Here is a 20,031-nt window from a genome sequence, read left to right as displayed (position 1 = left end):
GTGTTTTTTTTTTTTTGCTGAAGTCTCTCATTTCACCAGGATGTTTTCCATTACACTCTTTTAAGACGTGCATTTTTTGCAGAATTACAGGAAAAGGTAAATTCCGGGGCTAACAAAGTGTTGAAAAGTCTCCTCTGAATGCATTGACACGTGGAGGGGAAATAGAAAAGTATTTTTCCAGCAGTATACAAGTCCTTATCTCGCCCCCTTTCCAGGATGAGTGTTTGCTAGCACAGATACGTAGCGTTGCATTTTACAACCTAAACAAGAAGAGCAAGGGTGCAGTCAACCGGTTCTTTGATGCGTCTTGTGGTCCCCATCTCTGCCCAGATGCCCCACGAGTCGACGGTGGAGCATGCCCACGTGGATATCAACGACACAGAGTCGCCCCTGGCCACGCGCAACCGCAACGCCGTGGACGTCAAGGACTCCGACTACAAGAGGCACCAGCTCACCCGGTCCATCAGCGAGATCAAGCCCCCCAACCTGTTCCCCCAGACCCCCCAGGAGATCACCCACTGCCACGATGAGGATGACGACGAGGAGGAAGAGGAGGAGGAGGAGGAGGAGGAGTAGTTACCAAGAGGATGTCTCCCTGGGAATCTGGAATCGTTTTAATCTTTTACTGAGGGAATAACACAGTGGGATGAGGAAACAGACAGGTGGGAATGAGGAGGGGGTGGGAAGTGAAAGTGAATACAGTTTTATACAGTATGTTCACACGTCTCAGACATTCTGCTCTTGGTACTTGAGTACTGTCAGGATACCAGATCAGGCCAATGTCAGCCTCTGTGGGTTTGCGCATTACAACAGATCAACTGAACTGTGACGCTGCCTCATGTCCTAAGCCCATCTAGAGTACACATTGGGATTTCATTTTTTTCCCGCACAAGTAGATTTTTTTTGTTAATGTGATAAAGGTTTGTTTGGGAAACTTTAAAAGACCAAACTTTTATGATTTGCTTTATTTGACAAGACAAAATTTATTCCATTTGTCATTGAAGGAAAATGCTTCTTTCTTTTACTGTAAGTGAGAGATGTGAGAAAATAAGTATACTGTATGCAGAAAATGCTTTCCTGAAATATATGACAGCTTTACTATGCTAACATAGAGAGCGGGAATTGAGCGTAATAGTGTGAGACCAATGTGAGGGGTCATCTCAGAATACAGACTGCTTTGTATTGAACATACACTCTTCCTTGTCTAAGTCAACTTAGATTTTTATATTAAGAAATCTATCTCTAGTATGGTGTTAAAATATGTTTTTCATGTTCTGAAATGCCATCCAGTATGCATTGCTTTGGTTCTAGAAGTTGGGTTACAATATTAGTTTTTATAAATTGGGGGTCATTTCCAGGGAAACGTATAAATGAGAGCACACAGCTCGAAAGCACAGACATACTGTACAGCTGAGTAACCCATAAGCACAAATGACAGACTATTGAAACAATCCAGTTTCAAGAAATGACATACTGTATACACAGACATTTGAACATTGTAAAACAAATCTAAAGATCGTTTACAAATTTGGCTTGGAAATGGTAAAGTGATTCTAGGATGACTGACACATTTTCAGTATTTCTGATGCTTGCGTCTTACTGCCTGTTATTTTTCTTTTCACTTGACAGTTTAATTGACGGTTAATAGCCTTTGGAGTGTGATCATTTTAAGAATCGCCTACAAGGCTTCACCTAATTCCCATTTCAGATTTGTTCAATAGCAAAAATATAGAAGAGTATACTTATTTATTCTTCAGTGAAAATCTTTGCCTTAATTCAGCGGTGCAATGTAGATAACCACTATTTTCTTTGCATTTTGTTCATGAGATGCAGCATGTATGGATGGATACACATGTCTCTAAAATGTGTAATTTCCTTTCGTTCCAAGCTGTTACACAGTTAAAGTAAATGCCTCAATAGCAATACCGCAAAAGCAATCCTATGCATGCTGCTCTTTAAAATCTTTTTGCATAAAATGCAAACCCTTGAACAATCCTGCAGATATGCTTGTTGAATATGTTGTGCTCTGTGAAGGCACAAGCAAGGTCTTCAATGGGAGAGCAGACTTTATGACTTCTATGGAGCCAGCACTGCCAATTACTGTGTTGGAAGACTGCATTTACAATTCGTTCATGTAGCGATAGGGTGTGCAGGCACAGTCTCAGTGCATTCTAAAATCCCCAACCCTGGTCCCAGAGAGCCCTGGTCTAATCTTCCCGGTTTCTAAAGATTAAGAACCTCTATTAATCATAAGATAATTATGCCAGTACCTTGTTTGTTTAAGAGATTTAACAAATTACAAAGTGCTTCACCTGCTTAATTGATAGCACAGAGTCTTGATAGAAATTGGTGGTGTAATTGTTACCTCTAACACACCTCATGGATTGGGACAGAGATTCTGGATGTAGAGGATTCCTTCCAAAGCCAAGGCCCATGTTAGTGGGCACCCCTGTAGTTAATTCCCAACACCAGAGTGAGACAATACAGAATACTTCTAGGATGTACACAAAAAACTCTGCTCACGTTATTCTCCTTGAAACTATAAAATGGAGACTAAAATAGTCAACTATTTAAATGCTTATTTACAGTGTGATCGACTACAAATAGAACATACATAGAATTTGTGAGGGAAAGATAAAACATAATTTGTTATTTCTGCTATTGGTACCTGGGAATTTTAGCACCAGGTAGTAACTATTTGAACTGAGGAGAATTTTACAAAGGATGGTTACAATATGTTCGAAAAGGGAGGGTCCTGAAATCTTATGGGAAACAATAATTTTGTTTAGCATAGAAATTGAATAAGGTAAATGGTTTCAGTGAGTTTGCAGAGCTTCATATCTTAGTCTAACAATTATTTAATTTTGATTAAAATTAAATGGGAGATTAAGCTTGAGTACAGAAAGTCTGCTTTTTCTACCAGGATACTGTAAATTATTCCTGTTTTGGTATATAGTTAAATTGTTTTTCTCTTTATGTTATTTGACAGTTATGCAACAACTAAAACTACAGGTCTAATACATCAGTATTGTTGATAGAAAAGTATGTGTGTGCTAAACTCTGATGTTCCACAGTTAAGCAAGTTAGACAATAGCTTTCAGTTGTCTTTTTTTAGATTTATTTACATTTATATGTATTATTCTCAAGTGGCATGGTGTTTCTTTTGTGTTTTTTAATAGTTAAAATGACATTTCCACCTCAGTGCTTTGCTTTTGGTGCATATACTGTGATTTAGCACCTGTGCAATGGAAAGAAATGTTATGCAGTCCATAAATAATTTTGAGAAATGCATAAGAAATGGTGTGTGTTAATTAAGTAACAGTGAAGAGAGAACTATGTTTTTTCTATAAGTGCATCAACAAAAACCTTCATCAGAACAAAAAAAGTCCTAACAATTTCCTACATTGTTTTTTCATTGCTGTTAATTAAAATTCAGTAGGGATTTTAAAATGTTAAACAGAAAAATCCATCCAAAAAAACAGCTGAGAATTGAAAGCACTTTAAGAAAGATCTAGGCAAAAAGGTACTAATATACTTATTTTCTTAGCTGTTTAAATTAGTTCTTCTCTCAGCTCTATCATATTTCTATCTTGTGAAAAGCTTAGAAGAGTTTACAAGTTCATTTCTCTGTACATTTCTCTTCATTTCTTCTGCATTTTCTGAAAGTTTTTTTTTCTCTAGAATTCAGGAACCTGAATGAAAAAAATGAAAAAGTTGAAAAACCTTTTTTTTTAATTATAATTATTCTTTTTATTCTATTATTATTTTGCTTTATACCAGTATGCATGTTCATGCTGTTTGGGAGTCATATTAAAGGAAACTTCAATAATGATGTATGATTTTTTACATACTGTACTTCATGTTATGCATACAGTTGCTCTGCATTGTTTCCAAAAATTTGGGAACAGTAATTTTTATTGTAAAATAAAATGCCATTGCTCTGCATTTCTCATTATGCAAACAATACATTGTACTTTCATATTTTTTTCCATCTGTACCAATCAGAGTTCAATATAATGAATTGAGGTGGTCTACTGCTTCTACTCTAAACTTTTCATTCCAGCCCAGCTTTTAACTATGTGATTCCACAAATTATTGTCATAACTAAGCCCTTTCCTAAGGAGCTACTTAAAGAGAATAATAAAAAGAGCAGTCATGGAGAGCCATCAGAATCATTTCACTCTGGTGGAACTAATATTTCACCGAATCAATCTGACATTTTTTCTCCAATCTAACATCATAAATCATTTCAAGCTGACATCCTCAATCCTGGTCCTGCTCCTCCAGTAGCTTCTGGTGTTTTGTTTTTAACCAGCTAAGCTCTTTTAATTAGAACGTAATTGAAACCTTCAAGGAATGAATGGTTTGATGGGGATGCCTCAGGGTTTTCAATGGTTGGAAGTTTCAGGATGGCTGCTGAAGTTTATGCCAAAGTTAAAGTCTGCCAAAAAGGAAAACAGTTCCAGTGTTAAGCAGTGCAGTCAGATCTTTTAAATAACAGATCTCAGCTAGAAGGAGGAACCACCTGCCAGTGGAGTCCAGTACCAGGACTGGGAAGCTCTGATTTAAAGAGACCAGCTGGCTATTAAGGACTGAACATGAAGAACTCTGACCTTAAGAAGTGAGTTAGCTTTTCTGTAACAGCAGTGCTTTTATGAGAATGCAAGCATGTATGATTTCCTTTCTCTGGAAAACAGAATCTAAATGTACAACGAATGTGTGTAGCTCAAGTGGTCTAAATGCAGATGTAGCCAACTCCCATCCATTTCTGCAGGACAATAAAGTCTCCTGTTTTTCACCTTGATGAAAAATTCTTTCACTCAATTGAGAACATTTGCTTATCTGGCTCAATTTCAACCTCTTTCAACCTGATGGTTGCGAAGCTGAGAAAAAAACTGAACTCTAGTCAGCAATTAGCCAGGCTAATTTAACAAAATTACATTAAACCAGAGAAATCCAAACCATGAGACAGAGCCTGGTGCTCAATGTGAAATTAAAATGGCCTTACCACCAGCTCCTGCTGATCCAACATTTCAGGGATGTGACTCCTGTTCATTTTCACAACAAGCTAGAAGGTGTTTTTACTGTTACTCAGCATGAAGTGAAATATGAATGTGTACTAATTAGGGAACAAAAACATGGATATAGTAATGGAGTGATTTTAGTCAGGTTAGACAACAGCAGCCCAGTTGCAGAAAACAGATTGCGATACAAAACGTTATGTTATTGCATGGCTGTTTTCCCTTTTAGATTGAATGTAGTTTAAAAAATGTGCATCAAAAATGAAATGGATGAGAAACATGCTTTTGATTATTAATCATTTATTTATTAAAGTCATCACTTCTTGAAGTATAAAATAATTTCCATTAACCAACTTCAGGCCACAAAGGTTAGTCTCTTTTACCTTGTGTTTTTTTTTTCTTATACCATTTTTTCCACAGTTCAGTAGTTAATGATTGTTTTAAACTGACATGTAAGTGCTCACACACAGTGAGAAAAATTCTCATCAGGTACACAGCTACAGGCTACAGCGTGAATGATGACAGGGAGGGATTGATAACTTTAACACCTGTAAGGAGAATGTGTCCATCCTTCTGCATTTCCACTACAAGACTTTCATACATACTGTACAAATGAGTGTGTATTCAAGAACACTACAAATAGTGCTCTGCTGTTTTGTATGGCAAACAAAAAAACTTAATGTAAAATTATTTAAAATGAATTTTAGTATACGGTTTTGGGCTTAAATACTGGCCAAAAATACTGTAGTTGGCTAGTCTGATTTTACACAAGTATTTGGGAAGAACCTTTTAAAGTGTTTTGTTTAAGGCACAATTTAAATACTTTTGCTATATAAAAGGATTTAGATTTTTTTTGTTTAATGCATACAATATTTTATTTATAACACAGTATGTTTATTTAGTATTTCATATATTAAATATTATACAGTGTTTCTGTATTTCTATGTACAAAACTAATTTCCTCTATAATCAAGTTTGTTATTATCATCAAATTAAAAAAAGGGGGAAATGTGCTAAACTCATGAACAGGAAAATGCTGTCTATCAGAAAGGATCTGTTCTTCACTTGAAATATTAGCACCAAATGTTTGTCTTCTCTTCTGATTTTGGCAGCAGTAATTAGATTTGTAAATGTCCACCCAATGGTGTAAGTTTAAGAAACTGGTCTAGCTGTGAGCAAGAAGACAAATTTGCTGTCATTGGTATTAAATAAACATCCAGTTTATCAATCCACCCCCTGATGGAACACTTGAAAACAACTGAACTGGAATGTCAAGCTCGAAGGAGACACTCACACATAACCTAAATGGAATGATGTACAGTTAACAAACTTCCTTGTTTGTTTTTATGTTTTGCTTTTGTAAATCAAAAATCACAACATATACAAATAAATCAGGTACAAAATAAATAGAAGATTGTAAATCTACAATGTCATTCAAATAATTATAAAGTTTGTTTTAAAGAAACAATCAGCCTCAGAATCCTTACACTTCATTATATCCATTGTGCTTCATTTCAGAGTAATATATACAGTTCTGAATATGGCACTCAGAATACTACACATCTGAAATGCTGTATTGTACAATATGATACAGGGAGCCAGTGACTCTGTGACATCTGACGGAACATGAAAGACCAGCTTGATGTGTAGCAATTTTAGTCACAAATAGAAAAAAGCAAATCAGGAAAAATATTGACAGATACTGGTTTGTGATCCACACTACCAACAAAACTCACTGAATTCACTGAACTCTGTTCACTGAGAAGGATCAAACCTCAGGTAATTGGTTCTGAATGGAAAAGGAAGCATATATCATTTTAATAGGCAACTAAATGTGTACATAATATTTGCAAATTTATTTTAATAATGCATATGGTTTGGGGGTTTAAAATATGTTGCAGCAATTATCATTAACATTAGACAATTCTATGTTTTTGTAAATCTATATCTTCTGGGAACAGAATGAAATCATTTTTGGCAAATCAACAAGCTGTAGGTTTGACTAAGTTTCTATATAGTGTTGTACTGATTTTGTGATTTTTTGATACATCTGGCTATGTGCAAAACATTTTCAGAAGACAAATATAAAATCAAATACAGAAGAGTGTGTTGAGATACATCAAAATAATAATAAAATACAGCAGCTTTTAACAATACTGAAATATTTCCCGTAAGACCTGGTCAGCCACCAAGGAATAAGCTTTCATCAAATGGACATCCTTGTACAAAATGCTAACAAGGCTTCCACCTGCAACACCTGCTGTGGGAAGTTATGAGTGTGGAAGGATATCTATATACATTAAAATACTATGCATTGAAAACTACAGCAAATTAACCCTGAAGACATATACATATGGTAGTACTGTAGGTTGCACAAAGGTTATTCTTTCAATTCGGTTAAGAACAATCCCATAAAATGCCTCTCTACTGTCAATTAGCATGACATTATCAAACTTTCATTATCTGAACTTCCTTTAAAAGCTTATGTAAGGACATTGGTAATGAAAACAAGACCTAAGTTGTTCTACACAGACACATTTGTCAGGTGAATCTGAAGACGGGCTCCTTTGTCAGTGACCACTGTTTCAGCAGCACAATCCCTCCATTTAACAGTGTGGATTGATGAACAGAAATACAGCAGAACACAGCAGAGTTCAGCACAACGAAGATCAGCTCTATCGCAGCTATAGATTGAAAACGTAATAGCACGTGATTAAGAAAAAAAAACATGCCATAGTCACTTGGGAGAGAAACCTCTCAGCTGTCACTAGGCAACAAGCATCATTTTGTCTTCATTTTGTTTTCTTTTTAGCCAGTGAAAAAGAATATTCTCTCTTACATCAGCTGAGTGATGCACAGAAACAAAATAAAGTGATGCATTTAGTGTTTATCAAAAGACAGCGACAAAGGACAACAAGACAAGAAACCAGCAGGTCCAGGAGAGGCGAACAGCCACCACACTGAGAGAAAGAGATGCAGCGGGGGTTTAAGCAGAGTTTCACATTTGGTCTCAAAATCCCCTTTCAGCAGCAGTTATGTTCATTGCACCACTTTCAAATAATGGCTCTGGCTCTGAAAGCACAACTCAGGGTCATTTCAAATGAAATCTCCCTATAGTTCTTTCCAGCTGATGAACACTAAGGAAACAGTAAAAACTACAGGATCCTCATTCTTGTAAGAAGAAAACTTGTCTTTTTACTGAAATTTCAATCACATACTGGTGAGTATCAGAACTTGAGATATATATATAAAAAAAATCATTTCAGACAAAGCAGGGGTTTCCAGAAAAAAAGAGGGAGAAATTGACTTTTTTATGCTCATTGTTGTGTGTGTCATAAGAGAATGCATTATCAAGTGAAAGGGATTCATAAATCAGTAACTTGCAAGTAAATTACAAGTCGTGATAAAATCACAGCAAATGAAATACAGTAGGTTAATGTCTAATTTTGCATCCCTGTAAACGTGATCGAGAGTTACAACCCCAAAATCATTAATAAATTCCAACAGATATCCATTCATTTTCAGTAACCACTAATTCTAATACAGGGGAGCAGTGAGCCATAGCCTAACACGGCAGACACTGGGCACAAGGCAGGATGGCAATCCAGCTCAGGGCATGCATGTGTACACATGCACAGGGAGACAATTTAGAGACAACAATTAACCTAAACAGCATGTCTTTGGACTATGGGAGGAAACCAGAGCACCCAGTGAAAATCCATATGGCCATGGGAGAACATGCAAACTCCACCCAAGAGCTGTGAGGCATCCCACAATAATAAAATAATAATTACATTAGTTGGATTAAAACTAAAAGTCTCAGAGCGCATCTCCATATTTTACCTATGCAGTGTCAATAGTTCTGCTCACCCCTGCTTCAGCTGTCAGTTCACCTTCACAGTGTTCATGGGTCCAATACACAAGACAAACCTTACAACAGGCTTCAAATAATGTGCAAACAATGACAGCCCACCCTTAGTCGACAGGAGGTTAGTGTCAAGAAATACATTTCCACCCCCTTCTTTGAAAACTGGAAGTAACTTGGGAGGAATAAGACAGCAAGTTTCTTAGGAAATAATTTAAGTAGTGCAACTGAATTGATTGTTTGATTACTATTAGGATTTCTAAGCACAGTTTATGAAAATTACGCATCTATTTCAATCACTATCTGATTACTCTATGTATGGCTTGAACCCCATCACTTTAATTTAAAAAAAGTTGAACTATGTCATTTCATACCTGTGAGGAACAAAAGCACAACTTTAAATTTACTAAAATAAAATAGGGAAAACCAAGGCAGCATTGGGAAGTGATTTCACAGATATGCAGAATATGAGACATAAACATTGCCCATCTTACATTGCACACTCTCCATCAATCAAGACCTTATTCTATCTAACTACCATCTGCAAGAGGTATACACTGTACCAGTCCTTACAATGCACACATCATGTGGGACTCACATATTATATGTGCTCCTACATGTCCTTTGAGACAAGGAATCACAAGCTATCCACTTCACTTGTCCTGTGTGAAAGCACAAACTGCAGTCTCCAGAGGTGTGCTCAGTGACAGCACCCTACCATGGTAATACAAGGTGGAAATGAACTCATATTATACTCATAAGAGAAGCACTTGCAGACTGTTATAAAAACAGCCCAAGCAGTTTATGAAGAATTGTGCAGAAATTAAATGTAGGTCTCATGATATTAGCAGCAGTATAATTTAAGATTTATATGGCCCATATTAGATTAAAACAACATAATAGGACAGTTTAAGACTTTTTTGTAAACATGGAGACTGATGTGGTACTGTAGATCTCTATTCACACAGACACGCCCAGAGAGGTACAGTAGTTCCTCAGGCTGTCCGCTAACATTACGTACCACTCTTCTAACAGGTTTTACAAGAGAAAGTTAAGTAGTGCTCTGCTGACTGAACACTCCTGAATCACACTGACTACATAGATCTGTCACCCCTGGATATAAATCATTAGAATTAACTAATGAAATGACAGGTAGACACGGCACAGATTAAACTAGGCCCATGAATAATGAACATTTGTTTAAGCTAGTAAGGTGGTAATGGAAGTTTGATTGTGGATTTTGACATTTTTAAATAATTTTGCTGTAAGACTTAATTAGCAATTAGTATTACATTCTTAAATTTTCCTTTTCTTTGATACCTTTCTTGTTCCTTTGTCTCCCAGCTAAAACACTTGGTAGACAGAGCTGAACTCCACCCAAGATTAAAGGAGACCTTCACAGCAATGAAAAGACATTTTCACTTCATGGCCTGTTTTGCTGATCATACCACGACAGCAAATTAAAATTTCCCAGTATAAAATCACATCATTGCTCGTTTCCTCATATTTGTGAACACAGTGCTTATGTAGACTGGGCACTGTTAGTGGAAAGGTAACAGACAGAAAAGCCTGCTTGAAATCAGCAACTGTCTCTGTGATCCCTGCCAGGCCTCTGGGAATGCCCAAAGGGCCAGCTGAAGAACACTGTACTTCAGCTTATTAAAACAGATACCAGTGACACACAGCAACAGTTGAGCAAGACCTTGAGAAAAAGTCTGTTTAAGACTTCTGTGTTTCCTGGCGCACCTCACGTAAGAATTACCCACTGACTTGAAGGGAAAACTGTCCTGAATATCACTACAAGGAAAGTGCATTGTTATCAGTACACTGATGCACTATCTCACATCTCTTTCTGGGTTAAATTACAATTGAGAGAGATTATATTCAATCTTTTCTTTCCGGGGAAACAAAATTGAAGACTCGATCAGAACTGTTCCTCTGCAAATGTGATTTTTTTTTTCTAATGTTGTAGTACACTGGATGTGTCTTCATGACCCCCACAGCAACACAGTCAAACAAAACTGCCACTAGGCCCTACATCAACTGTAAGCACTATCGGAAATCTGAAATTTAGAGGAAACATACTGCCACTTCTTACAGAGGGTGGTCCTAAACTACTGAGAGAATACCACAGGATGTATTCTTACCAGGCTTACAAAAAAGGGGTCCCATGCAATCCGAGACGTTTTTAGGTCCATGCATAATATCTAGTTTGGATGATAACACTTCGGTGTTCATTGAAATTTGTGGGGATTCTAACCTGGTCTTGAACATGATTGTCCATGCATAGTCAAGTTTGTCCCATGCAGAGATAAACTAAGAGATGTTTTACAACTCAAAAATGGCTTTGGTTCTCCCTGGAGGCATTCTCCCATAGTTTATGCAGAACAGGAAGTATTCCTTGGTGCATGAGTTCTGGCTATCCCACCTTGTCTTCTGATAGAATAACTCTTTTTAGTGTTTTTATTTCAGATTCTCATGTTATCTTGTCATGTAATGACTTGGGTTTCAATAACAGTGGAGAAAAAGAAGTGTTTCTGCTGGTGTGCTTTTGATTTTTGCACATACAGGTACACAGCACTTGTTCATTTGACTTTGGATGAATGTCTCTTTTTTTTTTCCAAGTGGTTGGCACATTAGTAAATATGATTTACAAAATCACTTTTTTACACTTCGGTATGTCCTCAAGCTATCAACTGGTTTCTTACAAAAAAGAGATGAGCTCTTCCACTTGTTTTAGTACACCTGCCATTCGAACCCCAATTAAATCACGAAGTAACTGGGAAACACTTTAAAGGGAGCTACTGGGATAGACAGAGCTTGTGCACAATCCAGGGGAAGGTTAGTAAATCACACAATTGCACTAACAGTACACCATTGGTGTACGATCCACAAATACAGGCGTTGCAGAGTTTCTCTAGTTCAGAAGGCCAGACACGCCTAGCTTACAGCACTGCATTCTCAATGAAATGATTGCAATCTTTCACAGTGGGCTTTCATATCAAATAACCTTAAAATTATTTGCGATACAAAACACCTTATACATACATATAAGTATGTATATTATACCCCACACACATATATATATACCCTTTCTATACACTTACATTTATAATATATATTATAGTTCATAGAATTTTAAATAAAAGTTCATTGCACTTACTGAAAAAAAATCAAACATATTTTAAAAAAAGTTATATCTACTTCATTTCCAAAAAGTAAAAAAAAGAGATACTGTACCTCAGGCCTGGATTGAAATAATAACAAAAAAAATCAGAACAGCATTAACACGCTATGGGAGCTGAAGATCCTCACAGGTCAAGAAACACAAAAATTCATTTGGAAAAATCTAAAAACATAGATATGAGTGATACAACACAATAAATAAATGAAAACATGGTTCCCGGTATTTTTCAAAGTGGAATTCAACCCTCATCACTGGCTGGCTGTCTTTGACTCACCGTTTTGTTTGCTTGCTCAGTTTGTGTCCTTTGTGTTCTGCGATCATCTCCCATGGCTCCCTGAAGTCGGAAAGGGGCACCAAAACTCTTTGGTCTCAAACGTTAGGCTCATCCGTATGGGCATGCACGCAATGATGGCTGTCCTGCGGCCCTCCTGGAGGGACCAGGGGTGTGAGGCAGCGAGGAGCGGGGCAGGGGCGCCGCCTCCCTCTGCTAAATGGAGCCCTCGTTGTGCACAGTGTGATTGGATTTGTTGTGCGCAACACAGTTCTGCTGCTCATTGAGCAGGTTTGCCGTCTCATCCGGCAAGCCATCGGGAAGCTCTGTGAGAGTCAACTCAATTTTAGTGTTCTCGCTATCTGAAGACTGGGGCGTTTTGTCCATCCGAGAGGCCATCACGGCGTTCTGGTACTGCTGCCGGGTGATCTGAGGAGGCAAGCGGACAGCCATCAGCAACACACTGGGCCAGTTATACAGCGCCTTTTATAGCACCAGGTTCATGTCAATTCTTTTAGCCGGAAAATATCTCGAGTACTCAATACAAATCTCTCAAGACTGATAAATGACACATTAATGATTAAGGTACAAAAGTTCTAATCTACAACCTTCCCATAGTTGGAATTGGAGCCCAATGGTCTATTATTGGCTCTTTCATGCCTCCCAAATCAAAGATTTTTTCATATCCAAGGCTCCCAGGGTTTCCTGTCCATGCCATCCTTATTTGAATTTCAGATTTAGGGCTACAAGATTTAGGGCTACACTTAGGTTTATAGTAATAGTTGAGAGCTGCAGATACTCCAGGAGGTTTTAAAGTGCTGCTCAAATACTGTATACACATCAACGCCCAGCTCCTTCAGTGGATGTTTGTCCAACACTGCGGCTGCGGTTGATTAACAAGAGATCCTAAGAAGTCCAGCGATAAGCCCCTCACCTTGACAAACTGCAGGTCTGTGACTGCCCTGACTGAGTAGTCTGGTACATACACCTGTAGGAAGGAGGCGTTCAGCTGGTTGTTGCTGCTTCCCAGCGTCGGAGTGATGGCATCAATACGGTCACTGCGGTTCAGGGAATCCGAGTGGTTCAGACCACAGGGCCGCGGAGGAGACTTGTTTTCTGCAGGACAAACAAAATAACACAGGACATTGTGAAGGGGCTGGAAACCAAACAATATCCTCTAGGGGGACAGTTTAAGAATTATGTTCTAAGAGTACAACATCCCTTTTCTGTGCTTTAATCTGGGTTTAGCTGTTTGTTTATAACACCGCGAATACCTCTAATTGACAACTTTCCTATTCTGGGCCACCAAAATAAGGGGTTTAATGTCAAAGATTTAAACCGTGAAGAACATTTTTCAGCATAAATTAGGAGAAAAACGTGACATGTTTGTTTTTGTTTTACATCTTTCCTTTAAGGCAGAGATTTCTCTTCCATTTCTAATAGTGCCCTGAAGTAAATGCTTACTGAAAAGGATGTAGAAAACGAGGGTGCGGCATATCGGCTCTACTCCAGTTAGCAGTGAATCGTTCTTTTGTTCCATCATCCAGTTACACTACATTAACTTAGAAGCGTATACAGGTGCACTGTGACAGTTTTAATATGGTGTAAAACCAGTCTTGAGAATTTAGTTTGGAATACTTCACATTTATATCTTAAGAACTCTTTAACAGTGGTTCACATATTTTAATTATCAGTACTTTGGAACCAAATGTTTAGTTCAGGTAAATATATCCAAGAGTACTGGTAATCTAGTCTACAAATTGCTCCTTCATACTATAATGGTTTTTAGTTCTTCACTGGTGTGGTGTGTTGCATGTCAAGTCTCTATAAATCAACAGTGTTCACATACAGTACATGTGTTACCAAGCTGGTTGAAAACTGCATATGAATGTGAGGGGGAGGCAGCATACAGCAAGGGCACCAGCAAAACGTGGTATCACTCAAAGTGGATCCTGAAAGCCTGCAAATGCACAAAGTCCACTGCACTGCCATAAGGACTGCCCAGTTATTCTTTAAAGTAACAGACACATTCATATATTTTCATGTTATATGCTTCCTTGCTGAATTCCTTGCCAGTCTTCCACCACTGTGGCAGCAGGAGCTAGGAGAGGCTGAACATGGCCACGTTTTTCAAATCACCACCACAAGAGGAAACTTTAACAGCATGTTCTCGCTCAGAAAGAAAAAAAAACATGCATAGCTAAGAAGAGGATTTAGACACATTTTATTGACTTTTACATATGGTCAATATTCTTGTGATTTGCAAAAAGCAAGCAAAGAGCAGGAGCTCGTATTTCTAGAGAACTGAAAACAAAATTTGATCAAAACAGGGAGGATGTCTCAAATACACCCAAATGACAACAAAACAGTAAAACTAACCAACAAAATAAAAATGCTTTAATCTGAAGGGAAATTTCTATACTGTGTATATATTGTATATATAATGTACAGTATAGACATATAAATGTGTGAGCCTTTATAATTATAGATCAATACTTCTAGGAATTATGGAAATGAATAATAACTCTTGGTAATTCCTAGTGAATGCCACCTCTTTAAAATAAACAATAATAAAAACAAAACCACTGCATCACTTGACAATCTGAAACCATGATATGATACTGCACTTTCAAAAACGTTGTAAAAAATGTTATTTAAATGTCAAGGACACACTTTCATGCAAAATTAAAAATCTGTATGCAAATTTGAAACCTCAGATTATATGTGGTTTTTCCATCCCTCACATTAACATAATTACACAATAATATATGTAACTATATCCAAAGCATTTCACGAACACAACTTGGAAACGCAGGCACTTTCAGTCGGTCAGTTGTTTTCTGGACACAAGGTGGCGTGCTCTCAACACCACACGCTCCTGCTCACTTGAATCATCTTGAATCAGCAGACTGAGAAGGCGCGCAAGGGCCATAGAGGGTGGAGGGGCTTTATCAAAACCACAGGACACAAAACCAACCATGTCCCCACTGACACATGTGAAGGAGATGCTACAACCCAGCTGAGGTTGCATAAAATGAAATTGAAAAAAGAAAACAAAAAAGGGGGAAAAACTGGCTCTTCCACATGGAAGACTTTTTCTATTTTAATTAAAGACAGATTAATTTTTCCACTACTTAAAGAAAACCTTGAATAGGCTTCCCAAGGGCGGCACTAATACAGCAATTTGGATGGAATGTATATAATCCTGGTCAGAAGTACTGTAAAAGGCGGTGCGCCTCAGTATAGCTCGCGAAGCCTGTGCACCAGGCGTGATTAGGACACTACCTTCCTGTAGGATCTGAGGGGCCTGTGTGGGATGAATGTGATTTAGCAATGTAATAACTGTCGTGGCAAATGGAAAATTCTTAAAGTCCGAGTTATAAATAGTCAGGGGGCCACACTCGCTGGCCCAAGAGTTTTTACACTACTGCCGACCCAGCAGGCAGCTTTTAATTCATGTGCTTGTTTCCAGACTTGGGTTTGTGAAAGTCCTCTGGTGCTGTACAAAAAATTAAAATCCCTAGTCATCTACCTGGCAGGCTCAAGTGACAAGCAATTTTATTACTGCAGCATTTTTAAACAGGAGAGAGAGCTACAGTTGGTTCAGGGAGAAAACAAACACAGGTTGTGAACACTGATTAGGATTTTTCAGTAAATTGAGCTTGTGTGTCATTATGCTTTTTTTAGTGAACTTGGCAATAAACAAACTTTATTTTTAAAGTGTAACATTTGTTTTCCCCCAGTTCGGAGCAAAATTTGTCCCGTTTCCTGAAGGGAACATTATAAAGCCAAGAGGATATGTAATTTTTACTCTAGCAAGAGGCAGTATATATTGGAAAGGACATTACTCTTTTTCATTCATAAAGTTCACTCTCTAGCTAGAATATAAGCAATTTACAAGAAGAGCAAAACATTTTAGGAATTTGACAACACTACAGATCCACAGATATGTTTCAATCTCTTTATAAATACAGCTGCAACTTTATAAGAAGAATATAAAACCAATATATTTTGATGCATACATACATTTCAATAGTCTAATTTTTCCAAAAGATAACTGGGCTATATGAACAGGAGAGGTGGAACTTTCTACAGGAGTCTATCCAGAGGCTGATCTGGAATCTATATCAACATTACCAAGACTGTGTTCACTAGGAATGACAACAGCCAAGAATTAGGAGTATTAAAAAGGTTTATTGAGTATTTTAAGTTACAATAATAATTTGGCTTAACCCGCTTGGCTGAGGGTTAACCTCTTGGACACAGAACGAGAAGGCTGGAACCCTCACGCAGAGTGAGGAGTGACCAAGGGGCAGATGGAGAGGTGGAGATGGGGCAGAAGACATTTGCGAGAGAGAGAGGGGGATTATGTACAGTATTTCTAGTGTTTAAATGAGGAACTGACACCAGGATTGATTACTAATCACTGAGAGCTGAGGCCAAGTGAACTTGGCTATTGTCATCCCTCCCAAATGTCTGTAAACTCCACACGCTCGGGAATGCCACACCTGATGTAAAGTTTGAAAGGTTTTCATCAGGACGTTGTGTCACTGTTTTATACTGAAAGCCTATGAACCTACCAATATGTCTGTTCATATTTTCCGTGACTGTGTTTGATATTTATGCTCAACAAAATAATTGAATCGCTATATCAAAATATTGAAATATTGAACCTTAGCTTTGTGAAACATCATTATCCACAACTGACATTAGCGATGACAAACAAATGGCAGGCTAACAGAGGGAGAGAAAATTACAGTACCTGGAGATCCCGCTAGCGATTCAGCCCTACTGACCACGAAGGTACGAGACAGGGAGAGAGGAACTGGAGACAACAGGAAAGGGAGAGAGGGGGAGAGAGAAACAGAGAGAGAAGGGAGAACCAGTGACCAGAGGAAAACAGGAAACAGGCCAAGTCACAGCACAACAACAAACCAGGCTAGGCCACATTTTTTTATATTTATCTTCACCAACGAGGACAAAAATACCCTTCAGAAGATTTTCCACTGCATTTTTGTTTACATCTGCTTTAAACATTTTCATAAGTCAAAAAAAAAAACTCATTTCAGATTCCTACTGGGGAAGTGGCATTTTTTGTAGTGTCACAGACTGAAGACAGAGGTGTGCTAACGTAGTTAGGAACCATATGTGTGTTAGTCATGGCAACAAGATCAATTTAAATCTCTTTCAAGTTCATCCATTCATCTGTGTCTGATGAACCCATGCTGCTGTGTGGTTTCAGCAAAACATCTAAAGGGCGGATGTACAGACACTTTAGATACTGACAGCTTAACTAATTCTTTGAGAAGCTGCTTCAGTTAGTACTTTCTTATGCCTCACCATCACGAAGGATCTGGCAGACAGTCAGCGGTAGCCCAGAGGTACCTGACAGGGGCTAAGAGCTCTGTGCTGGACAGGCGTGCAGTCACAGCAATGGGCAGGCATCCTGTCTAAATCCTGATCAAAGAGCTTGGCCTTCTTCCAACCCCAACCTCCGTCAACAAAGGCTCCCCTCCATGACTGGGAGGAACAGATTAGGAGAGCCCAGAAGATGAAGAACACTAGAATGTGAGGAGGGAGACTCACTCGCCAGCCCGAAATTCCTTTCTTCAATAGCTCCATGTGCAAGCTTTTATGGATGCTAACTGAGGCAGATGAAGGCAATGTATCAATCAAAAACATTATCTAGTAAAATGCAGTTCAATAAAAAGAATATAATCTAGTCAAAATAAGGCCAACATATGAGGTGCTCAGAAATATTGCCTGGAGAGGCTGCTACACTCAAACATCATTACAAAAGCATGATTTTTTTTTTAAACCGGACTTTTGTGAATTGAAAACTTCTAACTCCTTCTAGAATTACATGGGAAGAACAAACATAAGAACAAAATTAGAATGAAAGTCGATGATGACAAATTAGAAATATGTTAAAACATATTTAGGAAAATTCATAACTTTTTGCTTCTGAAATTATTCAGTGCATTCCTTGCACCTTTAATAAACTAGTGCTGGTTATGATACAAAACGAACAGCAGAGGTCCCTAACATCCTGTAAGTCACTGAAAGCAAAACAGCCATTTCTAAATAAGCCTGTCATTGCCATTCTAGAATACGGATCTAGCTCTTCAGTATATATAAATGTATAATTTATCCTGAATTTATCCTAAATTTTATTTAACAATAAAGATGGCCATACAAGATGGTCAATAATGTAAATACAGATAAATATATCTGGTGCAGCTTTCAATTGTTTAATACACTACACCTTAACAAGATGGGGGTAAAAGTCACCATCACTCATCAGACCATTAACATGCTCCTGCAGATCACTTTAGTTGAAAAGTTTCTTCCCCTAGCTCCTGATTGCGACTCTGTGAAGACCCACCTTCCACAAAAATATGCAACAAATGAATCAGCTTAGCAAGCAAGAAGTGTTTTGTGATTAAAAGCAGGTGTGTCAAGTACCTGGGGAGGCTGTGAGAGCCATCATTCCATAGTAGGAGAAAGCTCCTGCTTCAAACTTCATCCCCTCCTTCCCTGCCTCCACCTCCACCTTCCCCTGCAGAGACACAGGAGAGAGCACAGTGAGAGAAGGGGCTGGAGGAGCAGTCACCTCAGGCCACGGGGGGATAGTCCTTGTGCTGCACAGAGGGGACCTGCAGGTTGCACAATTATTTCTCACTTACAGGCTGCTGAAGATTTGCAAGAAGGTTTCACATTTTTACCACTTAACCGAGTTCAGCTGAGCTACTTGGAGGGCAGGTGGGAGAGGAAAGAGATTCAGAGATTCTCGGGGAGTAGAGTTGCTCAGGGCCTGTTTTAGAGAAAACGTTTCAAAGAACCATGCTTTCAGAAAATCAAAACTAACGTAGAATTTGACAAGAGTATCTTAGTTGACTCAAGGTAGTTCGTTCTAGATTAGTATATATTTAATTGTTTCTCATACATCAGTTGATTAAGAGAGATCAATATCAGATCTAGGCAAATTAGATTGCAGCCTACTTCAGAATAGTGAACGAGTTCATAATGGCGGAATTCAGAAGAGAAAAAATGCAGACTAGATTGAAGCAGATCCTATACAGTTATAGCATTTCTGTAAAGTTACAAGTTAATTACAAGAAGGGAGATATTTTTCTACCTATCAACCTACTTTTTTACACTACGGAGCTTACTAAACCTCCATTTGCACTTAGATTTTTCAACTTCTCTTGAGAGGGATGTAAGCAACACGACATAAATATACTATATACTACACACTGCAGCTTGGGCCTGAGGTACGCTACTAGGACTTCAAGTTCTTTGTCCAGGAATATGCTGCTGTGTGATGCTCTGTCTGACCTGTAAGATGAGAATGAAGTAGTCAACGGGCTTGTTGCGATGGTAGAGGTAGTGGTCAGGGGTCTTTTTGTTCTTGTCATCATATTTCAGCTCCTGGATGACATTGGTGTGTTTGAGGAGCCGCAGGAGAATCTTCTCTGACATCTGAGCGGGGCTGAAGGGCTCCACCTCTGTAGAGAGAGACACAGCTATCAATCAGCCATGTACATTGTCCACCTCACCATCATGTCAGCTACTGTTGTGATGCCACAGAGTCTTCTCAAACAACTACTAACTTTTTTGAAAACAGAACCTACCCAGGAATAAAATGCAGCAATAGCAACACACAACCGCAATAGCAACACTCCTA

At 38.3% G+C, this 20,031-nt stretch overlaps 2 protein-coding genes across 3 annotated transcripts in view; one reads left to right on the top strand and one right to left on the bottom strand.

The window, feature by feature from the left end:
• The window catches only part of nt5c2a (5'-nucleotidase, cytosolic IIa), a 41,212-nt gene extending 37,251 nt beyond the window's left edge, over nucleotides 1-3,961 (top strand). Inside the window, exon 18 of the mRNA XM_088917499.1 lies at nucleotides 331-3,961. Within this exon, the coding sequence (XP_088773625.1) occupies nucleotides 331-576 (246 nt within the window). The 3' untranslated portion in view covers nucleotides 577-3,961. The remainder of the gene's footprint in view (nucleotides 1-330) is intronic.
• A 1,350-nt stretch (nucleotides 3,962-5,311) lies between these two features.
• Nucleotides 5,312-20,031, bottom strand: part of cnnm2b (cyclin and CBS domain divalent metal cation transport mediator 2b) — a 75,308-nt gene continuing 60,588 nt past the window's right edge. Inside the window, exons 4-8 of one of the 2 annotated variants that reach the window (XM_088917501.1) lie at nucleotides 19,683-19,852; nucleotides 18,810-18,903; nucleotides 17,107-17,169; nucleotides 13,279-13,460; nucleotides 5,312-12,773 (exon numbers count right to left, since the gene is read on the bottom strand). In XM_088917501.1, the coding sequence (XP_088773627.1) occupies nucleotides 12,561-12,773; nucleotides 13,279-13,460; nucleotides 17,107-17,169; nucleotides 18,810-18,903; nucleotides 19,683-19,852 (722 nt within the window). In that variant the 3' untranslated portion in view covers nucleotides 5,312-12,560. The remainder of the gene's footprint in view (nucleotides 12,774-13,278; nucleotides 13,461-17,106; nucleotides 17,170-18,809; nucleotides 18,904-19,682; nucleotides 19,853-20,031) is intronic. The other variant, XM_088917502.1, reaches the window with a different exon arrangement.

This window comes from Atractosteus spatula, chromosome 5 (assembly GCF_055471065.1).
Source record: "Atractosteus spatula isolate fAtrSpa1 chromosome 5, fAtrSpa1.hap1, whole genome shotgun sequence".
NCBI lineage: Eukaryota > Metazoa > Chordata > Actinopteri > Semionotiformes > Lepisosteidae > Atractosteus > Atractosteus spatula.
This window is presented reverse-complemented; position numbering and strand designations above follow the sequence as displayed.